Source organism: Penaeus japonicus, unplaced genomic scaffold (assembly GCF_977035675.1).
Source record: "Penaeus japonicus unplaced genomic scaffold, GWHDUDI00000001_assembly GWHDUDI00000010, whole genome shotgun sequence".
Classification (NCBI taxonomy): domain Eukaryota; kingdom Metazoa; phylum Arthropoda; class Malacostraca; order Decapoda; family Penaeidae; genus Penaeus; species Penaeus japonicus.
Genome location: NW_028234412.1, coordinates 10,640,034 through 10,651,040, shown reverse-complemented (window position 1 = coordinate 10,651,040; position 11,007 = coordinate 10,640,034). Strand labels below are relative to the sequence as shown.

General features: G+C 35.6%; 2 protein-coding genes across 6 annotated transcripts; one reads left to right on the top strand and one right to left on the bottom strand.

The window, feature by feature from the left end:
- Positions 1-1,165: 1,165 nt before the first annotated feature.
- On the top strand, positions 1,166-3,782 carry LOC122257305 (diphthine methyltransferase). 2 transcript variants are annotated; one of them, XM_043022538.2, is made up of 2 exons: positions 1,166-1,249; positions 2,657-3,782. In XM_043022538.2, exon 2 carries the CDS (start codon positions 2,664-2,666, stop codon positions 3,750-3,752), a length of 1,089 nt encoding a protein of 362 aa, XP_042878472.2. In that variant the 5' UTR covers positions 1,166-1,249; positions 2,657-2,663; the 3' UTR covers positions 3,753-3,782. The 2 variants fall into 2 exon arrangements, with proteins under 2 accessions (XP_042878472.2, XP_086396777.1); XM_086540651.1 differs by lacking the exon at positions 1,166-1,249 and adding an exon at positions 2,307-2,368.
- A 2,148-nt stretch (positions 3,783-5,930) lies between these two features.
- LOC122257304 (G2/mitotic-specific cyclin-B3) lies at positions 5,931-10,814 on the bottom strand. 4 transcript variants are annotated; one of them, XM_086540650.1, is made up of 10 exons: positions 10,659-10,814; positions 9,646-9,890; positions 9,190-9,494; positions 8,288-8,447; positions 8,076-8,168; positions 7,750-7,887; positions 7,491-7,646; positions 7,159-7,333; positions 6,897-7,002; positions 5,931-6,621 (listed from the first exon to the last, which is right to left on the bottom strand). In XM_086540650.1, exons 2-10 carry the CDS (start codon positions 9,880-9,882, stop codon positions 6,570-6,572), a joined length of 1,422 nt encoding a protein of 473 aa, XP_086396776.1. In that variant the 5' UTR covers positions 9,883-9,890; positions 10,659-10,814; the 3' UTR covers positions 5,931-6,569. The 4 variants fall into 4 exon arrangements, with proteins under 4 accessions (XP_086396776.1, XP_042878470.1, XP_042878469.1 ...); XM_043022536.2 differs by having other exon boundaries at positions 9,136-9,494; positions 10,659-10,798; XM_043022535.2 differs by lacking the exon at positions 10,659-10,814 and adding an exon at positions 10,372-10,392 and having other exon boundaries at positions 9,136-9,494.
- Between the last annotated feature and the right edge of the window lie 193 nt (positions 10,815-11,007).

The window sequence follows — 11,007 nt, the reverse complement described above, 5'->3', positions numbered from 1 at the left end:
ACCCATAAATCACATTTACCTGAGATCCTGCGCTCAATAGGAGGGTTAGCTAGATTCAAAATGATTTAGCACGGTGGATTCGAGTGCACAGTATGCATCACCTCCTAGGCGGGAAATATGGTAAGATAAGAAAATAAGATTGTCAACTATTGTTTGAGCAGACAAACACAATCAATGTCCATATGCCATATTTCAATACAATAGACAATATTGTTAAAACGTAATATTGTTATATATACCATGCTTCCGGTATGATAAAAGGATCAACGTGCACACTGCACGGTACTGTTAGATGAAAATTTCAGTTGAAACACGTGACATGAAATGGACAATGGGTTACCTATCCTTGATATCTAAAATATCTATTTGATTTTAAGGCATAATTTTTCATTCTAGATTCTAGTTATTTTTTCTACATGGAAGAGTTAAGAATTTGCTAGAATATTTTTTCTTAATATTTTTAATATTCAGGTGCCTTGGATAACAAATTGAGGTTATATCGAAGGTTATATCTTATTTCGTTGATTTGTTCTAATTTTTTGTCATTATTTTTTCCCCTTTTTTGAATGAATCCTTGTGAAAATCTTCAATTCTAAGTCGGTGATGTCGGATATCATTGAGTCTTCTCACTCCCTTGACAATGTAATAAATGTACGTATATACTGCGATGCATTTGTTTCTTTCAATCTTAAGAGTTTTTATGTGGAAAGTGGAAAATTCGTGTCGTCCCTGCAGTTTATTCAATAATTTATTTTATCTCATTTTGGCAGTCTGTGTTTAAATGAATTACAGTATGATGTTGCAAGGTAATCATACAATATTGACGCAGATGCCAGTTAAAAATGCTAAATCAGAAGACAAATATGATTTGGGCACTTAATAAAAATTGATATGGCGAAGAAAAAAATCCTCAAAAATATATCTTTCTCTCAATATAGCTTACAGTAGTTGAGTATGCAATCAATGGCAGCTAAAGTAAATTGGTACGAATTGCAAAGAAAGGATAAGCTACTGAAAACAAGACAAAAGTATGACAGGTGCTTACTTTTATACAATAGACCTAATACAGGACTAATAAAAAAAAACTTCCAATCTCTTTCACAAATGAATGTTATACATCATTTAACATATGCCAGAACACCGTTTTTCCCTCAGCTGTCTACTTGTAATCCGGGTGTGAACGAACGGATGACGTCACATTTTCTAAGCACGTGTAGGAAGTAAACATTGAGTTGCCAGTTCACGAGAGGTGAGGCTAACAGTAACTTTGTGGAGTAAATTTATTATGTTATCTCCATTTATTTGAGATGCAATTATAGTTTTGTTTGTATTGATAAAGATTAGTGTTTGTTTTTTGTATGTGTTTTTGATGGATTTTTTCATGGTCCGCCCCTCTTATACTTTTTTTTTTTTTTTTTTAAACATTACTTTACGGTATTCAGACTAGTGAAAATTGTCTGTTATACTCTAAATATTATTTTCATAATCTATCTGTCTCTTCAACTTTCACCCACAATATTTAGCCTTAGGAAGGATAAATACTAAAGATTTTGTTTTCAAGTTAATGTTCTTGAAATCCTTTTCACTCACGAAGTAAAATCAATATGTAAACATTACATTACAGTTTTTTCTTACTGTGTAGAACAATGTTTATTATATAGATACTTGGCACGAAAGAGATTTTTACGGTTATTCATGAACCTAGGACTGCATCCACCTTAGGCTATGATTTCTGCGATCATTGTGGCCTCCGTTCCTATGGTACTCTGGCAAGAGCCAAACAAACTTATAATTCATATATTCATCAAGATAGAGCTTTGATTGCTTCTTTGTTTGGCGACAAAACACCAGAGTGGTCCACATGCTCAGTCTTGCCAGAATACACATGGAGGTGTGTTAGCCTTTCAATGGGGTGCTGAAGGTATTGAGGCCATGGCAATCACCTGAATCATGTACCTGTATCTTTTATTATCAACTGTTGGCTTGCCTTCACTTTTTGCAGATTGTTTTCTATGGCTATTAAAATAATGTTGTTCTTTAGGGACATTACTTTTGTTGTACTCAATCTCTTTGCACTCATTTCAAGATTTACCAAATGTAAATCACTAAAATTTCTCTTTTTCACATGAAGTAGATAATAAAGAAATAATAAGGGAGTAAGGTCAACTGTATAAATAGATGTTTTGTAAAGGAGGAATGGGGATGGGGGAAGGAAGGAAGCTTTTCTAGGATAAAACATCCCATACAGTACCATAATTATTTCACACTTACTATATTCCTTTCACAACTAGAAAGAGGCTGGATCCACTATTATAATTGGCTTAGGGAGAGGAGAGGCTTCAAGAGGAAAGGGGTAGGGGTTGGTATGGTATGTGTGGCTTGTGGAAACTTGCCAAACAATACCAGATTTGTGATTTAACTCTATATATTTCTCATTCTTAGTGAAAAAAATAAGGAAAAATAGCCTGGCAGTTTTTGACAACTTGTACAAAACAATGTCATCATTATGGCATATGGAACTTGAATGTTGCATATTTTCCCCTGTAAAATTAATGAATAACTGTTTCAATATTATTACAAACTCAAAATAATGATGATAATTCAATTCTTTGCTTCAGAAATCTCCATGTTTTCAAGGACATATTTTCTTACTTAGGTTGAAAATGGCATTAGAGGTGAAGCATTTATTTTCCTGGGACACCGAGTACAGTGCTGACTCTGCAGAGTTCTGCCCCATTCCTCTGTATGAGGACTATCTTGCAGTGGGGACCTACCAGCTGGCAGATCCTGAGAAAGCCTTGGACACCCCAGAAGAAGGAGGTGGTAATCCTGAAGCAGATAGTTCAGAAGCAAAGGATGTACCAAAAAAACGACTTGGACGTCTCTACCTCAAGCAGAAAATCAAAGACAAACTATGTTTAGTTCAGAAAATTGATATGCCTGCTATTTTAGATATGAAGTGGTGTCAGCATGAGATATCAGGAACACCAATGCTTGCCATTGTAAATGCTGTAGGTCAGTTACTTCTCTATAGACTAATAAGAGTAGGAGAGGAAGTATGTTTGGAATATCACTGCAAGTATGAAATAGAGGAAGAAGAGACTCTTGCTCTTTCACTAGATTGGTCTACAGGAAAAACTGTTAGTGAGAGTCCTTTAATATCAGTAAGTGATTCCAAGGGAAATGTAAGTATTATACAACTCACTAATGGAGAACTTGTTCTTCAAAATAGATTTTTTGCCCATGATTTTGAAGCTTGGATAACAGCCTTTGACTACTGGAATCCAAACACAGTGTTTACAGGTGGTGATGATTGCAAGTTCCGCAGGTTTGACATCAGAGCTGAATCAGCTACACCTGTGTTTACCAGTAGAGTGCATAATGCAGGAGTTACAAGCATACATAGTAATTGTCACTCAGAGCACCTTTTAGCAAGTGGAAGCTATGATGAAACTGTTAATTTGTGGGACACAAGAAATATGCGATCTCCATGTTCTTCCACATCACTGGGAGGAGGAGTGTGGCGTCTTAAGTGGCAGCCTCAAGGGAAGTCATTATTGTTGTGCGCTTGTATGTATAATGGTTTTCATGTAATTGACACTAAAAGTATGGAAACTGTAGTTTCTTTCAATGAACACCAGAGTATAGCATATGGTGTTGATTGGTTTTATGGTATGAAAGATTCCACACAGACTGTTGCATCTGCATCATTTTATGACCATCTATTATGTCTCTGGGAATTTAAGGATTAATTTGTTGGTATTAAATTTTTTTAATAATTATATGACGACTTTTATGTTATTCCTACTAGGTCAGTGATACTTTGTGATGAAATATGCAATTTTACCTTCTTAACAAAATCCAGTTAATCCATTGCGACAGGTTTCATGCCATACATGACGCAGTTTTTGGCCTGACGGTGGACATTTTGCCATACATGACATGGGGGATTTGGGATCAGTTTTTTTATTATACTTTGAGTAATAAGTGAGTGATGCCAACTATCTTTTGAGAGCACACTGCAAGTTGCAGAACGAGAAGAGGAAGGCGACTCAAACCATGCCCAGTATCTACAATGTGCCCCTGTGCTAGTAGGGATGCCTTGTACTGTGGCACTCCCAGTCATAAGCACAGGTTTACTTCCTCTACCCCACCTCTTCATGTTAACTTCATTGTGGAGTGTTATAATTTTGGCATTTATTCACAACAGTCCACAAATAAAATAAAAAAAAGTTGCTTTTTTCCTCCCATAAAACAATACTTTTATCACACTGATATAAAAAAAAGTTTGAGCTGATATGGACCCTATACTACAATTTTAGTCAACTGTAACACTGATAGAAGCTGTCATATAACACACCTCTCAATACAATAGAACACAAAAAAATGGCTCTAGTTTTCCGAGTGACAAAGAGAGCGGGAAAAGTCAAGTTATGTTTTGTGATGCTTCCTCGCTCTGAAATAAAACCCATCCTAGAGACTTGGTAAGCAAATCTATTCCTGCCTGCAATGAGTTAATACATATTAACCATCACCATTTAAAATGTTCATATTTTTACTAATCCAGTACTTAAATATTATATTTTAATACATAAGGGCCCATTTATTTGACTAGGATTATCAAGGATTACAACCACCAAGAGATTTAAGTAGCTAACATCTCGTCTGAACAGGTGAGCTTTGCTTGGCAATATATCTTTAGAAATGGAGAAAGCAAGGGCAGGGCCTTCTGAAGCTTTGCTTGTGGTTTCTCATTTATGATTTCACATGGAGTAAAGTTTGCCAGATTGGAAGGGACCTAAGAAACCATCAGATATAGACATGTAAAAACTTAATGTTGCATCAACACTGCCTGATGGCCTGTTATCTATGGCCAATGCAGGAAAGAGACCCAAGAAAATAAAGCCACCTCTAAATCTAGTAACTTTTTCATTTACAAATATTGCCGTATAGCATTAAAACAATTGGCATTTTATTTTTGTTAAACTGCAGGAACATACATTTTGATTGTTAGCAGACTAAGGCAGCATCCAGACGACTGGTGAGTTTTGCTCAATGTGACGTCTTAAATGGATAAATCGTGGTTTCTCCATTTTAGACTTCCCACTGAACAAAGTTTTACCAGTATAGGTCACCCTTCTGTATTCAGCCTAAGGCTGAATCTAGATGGGCAAGCTTTGCTCAGCAAACTTTGCTAGACATATCATAAGTGGAGACTGAGCAAAGCATTATTACAGCTTTGTATGCAGTTCCCATTTCTGACATAGCAGTAAACAGTTTGCCAAGCAAATCTCACCTAGCTAGAGAGGGGCCCCTAAAGTTGTCTAATAAAGCTCTTGTACCCACCAGATATTGCTCAATATTGTAGATGCAGCTTTGGTGTGGTTATACCTTAGAGAGGAGGACAATTTCTAAGTATATATTAGACTCAAATATTTGTACCGGACCCCTAAAAATGCAACCTCTTATAATGTAATGCACAAATGCACTAAATCATTGCTAATCTTGTATATTTCGAATCTACAGATTTAAATCAACATCGTGAGATGGTCATTTTCTGCCTTTGTTTGAATATTGGTACAGGTTACCTATCTTCACCGGAGCATTACCAAGCAGTATTTACATCTTTTAGGGATTAGAAAGGGAATCCAAAATACATTGTTTATCTAAACCACCAGGAAATTCATGAGCTATCAGCATGGAAAGTGGGTATGGTCTTTTTGAAGCCTAATACCGATATATCAAATTAGTTTTAAAAATATCTGCAGTGTTCAATCCGGCTCACTATTTAGAGAAAAAGGTGAAAAAGTAACTATTTTCAGTTTCAATAAATTTACCTTGCGTAAAGCTTTCCTTCTCCACCTATGTTTGCTCTATAAATGGTTAAGACTTTTTGAAACTGGTAATAGAAGATAAATCAAAGAAAGAAATTTGTAGAAACTTTATATGATATCTTGTACATTGTATTGTTAACTTTAGTACAAAAAATTGTGAACACGTTTTCCTTGACTATCAAGTTTAGCTATCTTTGTAACTGCACGTGTTCAACAGCTTTTTTTCCCCCCCACTAAAATGAACAAACTACTCTTTACATGTATCACTGGAAGTCTGTGTAGAGAAACTACAAGAGGTACTCATTTCATTTAATAGATATTTACTCCACACATCTAATGCAGAACAATGAAAACTTTTTGTACCATATTTAAACCTTAATCAAAGTGTGCTAAACAAAGCTATGTATTAATGGTAAGATTACACACTCATTCACTTGGAAAACATCTATTTACATTTTGTCCAACTTTTTCACAAGTGAAAGTGCTTACAGTAAAAGACAGAATACCAAAATTTGGTACATGAAATGAAGTATAAAATAATATCTTAAAATCTAATATCTTACAATAAAATATTTCTTCACAGCATGCAAGCAAGATAAAAGGTGAAATGGTTGCCACGACTACATCTCAGCACTCTAATATTCAAGAGGTTGTCTTGCAAGAAGTTTACGTGACGGATCTGACAGAAGTAAATTTGTACAAAAAATCACATTCAGCCTTGCACAGACACCATTGCTAAATGTTTAACGTCTCTGGAATTGGAATCTTTGCCACTTCAAAGAATACCCTGAAAAAAGAAAATTTAGATTAGACGTAAGTAAATATTCTCAAAGTTGTCAGTCACATATTAGCAGAATTGTTATAACCATTTCCCAACTATTTACTTTATATCAATGTTCTGCAATATTTTGTATAATTGCATAAGGAATCTTGAACTCTATTTAATATCTTGTCTAGCCAAATACAAGCCCTTTGATGTTTATTAAGTAAATCTGAAGTATCATTACCACTCTTGAATTTATGGTAAAAGCAAACTGCTTAAATTATGTCTATTATACTAACTTGTGTGAGTATTTATTCCTGATAGTCTTGAGGTGCTCCTTTGGTGGCTGGCTGATCATCTGATGCAAATGATGAACCAAATGATACAAATCTTCCATAGCATAACCTGAAAATTATGATTATTTTAACTGAAACAGTGATGCATCCATGATCACATAACATTTAAAAGTAAATAACATGTGTGCAAGAAGCATATTTCCAAACAGAGTTTTGCTATACTCATATCTCCTGGCCAACTGATTATAAAGAATTTGTCACTCACCAGAATAGTATTGCAATGTGGGAGTCCATGTGCTATCCCCTCTTATAATTCTGGTGAGGAGGAGAGCAGCAGCTGCCAAGGCTGAGTCAGACGAATCCAGAAGCTCATAATCCATTAGACTCATCTCCAAAATGTAGCGGGTGAGTGTCAGATCTTCCATACTTAGCTTAGCACACTGAATAAAATAAATTAGTGTTAGTTTTGAGAATAGTTTCACACTTTTATCCTTTCATAATGAATAAATATAAATCTGATTATAGTAATAATTAACAAATGTAGAAAGTGTTAAGGTGAATCATTTGCAGTTAAAAAGATTTTAAAAAGTTACTCACTCTAGCATATCTCCTAAGGAACCTGTAGGAGAGTGGAATACCAAGGTCAAAACCAATTGCTTTCAGTATCCTTATTTCCATTTCAATTAGTTCCTTCCTTTTGTATGCATCGTCACAAATGTACAGGAAGTCATCAACATATGGTGGTGTCCTTTCCTAATGAAGAAAAATGTAAAATGTTAATTACAACACAAATTCACCAAACATCAATTTCAAAAACACTGTGCAGGAAGTTATTAAAAAGTTAACAATTACTCACATCAAATTTGCATGCAATGAACATTGCTGTGGATCCAACAAGCTGTAGTACATCTCGTTTTATAACGGTTTTGGCCAAATACAAATCAATGATTTTCACAGCAAGATACAAGGTCTCGTGGTTCAGCTCAAAAGATTCCTGAAATAAAAAATCTGTTAATATATGAAATATCAAAAGTATACCTCATTAACCACTTGAAAACAAATAAGTTAGTGTTAGCAACATCAAGGTTTCATAACCCTATCACACACCATGAATCCAGAAGAGCACTTGAAAATTAAACTTTGTATCATGCACGAAGTATTTTTTTGTACATTAAAATTTACCTGAACTTCAACCATCCAATCAATTAGGATAGCCCTCATGCTCCGGGAAACATCTGGCTGACGGTCAATATATTTATCAATTGTGAAATTACTCTGAAAATGCAAGACAAACTGTTAGTATATAAAGCAATAAAAAATATTACATATTTGAAGCTTTCAAATCAAATTCAAAAGGATTAAAATAAGATATTAAATAAATAACACAAACTAACCTCTCTCTCTTTGTAGTACTCAAAAATGTCTTGTGCATATAGTGACACAGCAAATGGGTCATTTTCCATTTCTTTGTCATAATCCTCAACTCCTTCTGGAAGCTTTGATACTGGTTCCTGTACCTTAACAGGTGCCTTTTCAAGTACATCCTTAACAGGGCTGAAAATAAAATTAACTATACATTTTCATTCTGCAAACCATTATGATTCTACTACTACTACTACTAAAAAAAAGTCTTAGCAGAGTTGGCATTTCTTCAGTTTCTCTTAGTACTAATTTACTTGCATAATAATGGATATACTATAATGTAAACTTAAATCAATATGAACATGCAGAAGCATGCAAATAGAAACTAATATTGTGCAAGGCTGTTTTACAACAAGTTTGTAATCACCTATAAACTAATTTACCAAATAGACAGACATATAAATATAAATCTAAAGCTAAAAGTATAACTAAATTCTGAAATTCCTAAAAATGTATTATTATGCGTAGCCTGACTGAATGTACATGCCAAGAGCTTCATGCTTACCTCAAGAAATACCAATATTAGAGGCTAATAATTTAGCTATTGCAGAGATCTAAAATATCATGTACAGCCAAACTTTGCCAGCATGGATACATATAAATCAATGAACAAGGTATAGTATTTGAAATAACATGAAAATCATGCATTACTATTTAAAACAATTATAGACATGCATTTAGTGCAGCCTAATCTTTTACAGTGAACTCTGAGAATACTTGCCACTGTAAAGTGGTAAATACAGCTTAATTGCAGTATATAAGCTTGTATCCACACCAAAGACTGAGAAGAAAAGCAGAAAGCAGCTACAATACAACTTACAGACTACAATATCCTAGAACACTGTCTTGAAGAGAAGCTTTGGACTGGCAGTACCTTCCCTCTGAAGCAGTTATGTATGCTGCAGAGTCATCCAGGTCAGTTTTAGATTCTTGGGAGGAGGAGGAGAAGATGGTATCTTGAGAGCTTGGGAGGGAGTCGCAGAAGGAGATCTCCTTAGTCTGAGTCTTCTTGACCTCCGGGGCAGATACTTCGGGTTTGGCAGTCTTAACTGGGACTTTGTCTTTCGCAGCTACTGGCTTTGACGAGGCCTTAACAAGGGACTTCGTGGAGGCACTGCGCATCAGCCTACCTTTCTGCACAGTAGCTTTCTTTCCATCATTTATCTTCTTTTCAATTGCCTATAGGAGAAAGATAAAAATCAGGATACAAACAAAACCTTCAACCCATTTTCAGTTATACGAGACAGCAAAATTATAAGAGAAAGTGTGGTAAAGGAAAACTAGATTTCAGTTTAGTGTGTTCAGACGGCAGCCATCCTTGTTTACTTACATTGGTAATATCGCCAAAGGCAGACCTCTTCTTGGTAGCCTTTTCTTCGTCAGGCGCCCCATCAGCTTTGCGCTTCAAGCCCAAAACTTTATTTGTGGTATCACGCAGAAAATTACTGGATGTAGCCTTGCCTGGCAGAGGAGGTCGGGCCAAGTTTTCATTCTGAACCTTCAGTCCTCCAGTCTTGTTTGCGAGCACTTTGCCCACTTGCCCCCTCGTGTTAATACGTGTAGTCATTTTGCAGCCTGGAAAATAGTTTAAAATGAGCAACATGCTATACATTTCCTAATCCGTTCAATTACCCATTTACCTTAAGAGTATTCCTACCACACCTACCTACCTACTACAAAATCATAAACATCCAGCCAAACAGTTGAATGGCTCAAATGTATAATTGAAAATTTGGTCGTTGACCCTTTACCCTTTGCAATGAAAATTACTGGAAACAGCACACCATAATCCATTCCTTTCACAAGGGAAACCACAAGAATTAATGAGGTTAATACTCTGTAATAGCTTTTTTGTAACAGCTTTTATCATTTGCACATAAAACCAGGTTTGTCTAACTGCAAGTCACAACGAATTCATGGCTTCAAACCTTGCAGAACTATTTATGGATACGAATACCGATAAGGCAGACATAGGTAATAACGTTCGATGCAATATATAAATACGAATGAAGAATTATATACAGCCTACATTAACCAAATGGTTGTTTAAACTTACGTGGATTCATAAGGCATTTCAACTGCTGATTATCGATTATGGTAACTAACGGATTTTTATTTTCGAGTCACTTGCGTACACTCACATTTACAAATAGCTTCACACATCGAATATCAAGGTTTACTTGAAATAAAAATTATAAAAGGCTTGACAGTGTTCAGCTGACAAATTCCTGTAAACAAACTCGAGGTCGTTGGGTGCTTGGCCTCTGGTTATCATATTTGAACCATATAACAGCAACTACACAATAAATTGCACTGAAATCACTCACAAAAGAAACCTCATACCTTGTCGTTTACGATGCACGAATATCTACCCGCAATCGGGCACTTTTCAAGGGAGGATCGTGGTAAATATTAAATAGTGTCAATCCTCCAACTTCAAATTCGGAGATGCCTGCCTTCCCTTCACCTTCTGATCGTTGATTGGTCGGTGGAATTCTGGCTCAGCCAATCACGACGCGCCGTGGCCTCCCGCCTTCGAGTCAACCGAGCCGGAAGTTCTTTTTCGGTTGTAGACCTTTAAGTATTTTATAAATATATAGAAGTGGAAGTTCTTATATGAAGCACTTTTATGCCGTAGATATAAGAAAAGTTAATTACAAAGCGTGATGTTCTTGCGGTATGCCAGAAGGGA

What these genes read in the sequence shown, in the direction of transcription:
- LOC122257305 (XM_043022538.2), top strand. Translation starts at nt 2,664, where the DNA reads ATGGCATTAGAGGTGAAGCATTTATTTTCCTGGGACACCGAGTACAGT.
- LOC122257304 (XM_043022535.2), bottom strand. An exon ending in CCTTTGGCGATATTACCAAT is followed by an intron (nt 9,495 to 9,645) that starts GTAAGTAAACAA and finishes TTTCTCCTATAG; the next exon opens with GCAATTGAAAAGAAGATAAA. An exon ending in AGTACTACAAAGAGAGAGAG is followed by an intron (nt 8,169 to 8,287) that starts GTTAGTTTGTGT and finishes TTGCATTTTCAG; the next exon opens with AGTAATTTCACAATTGATAA.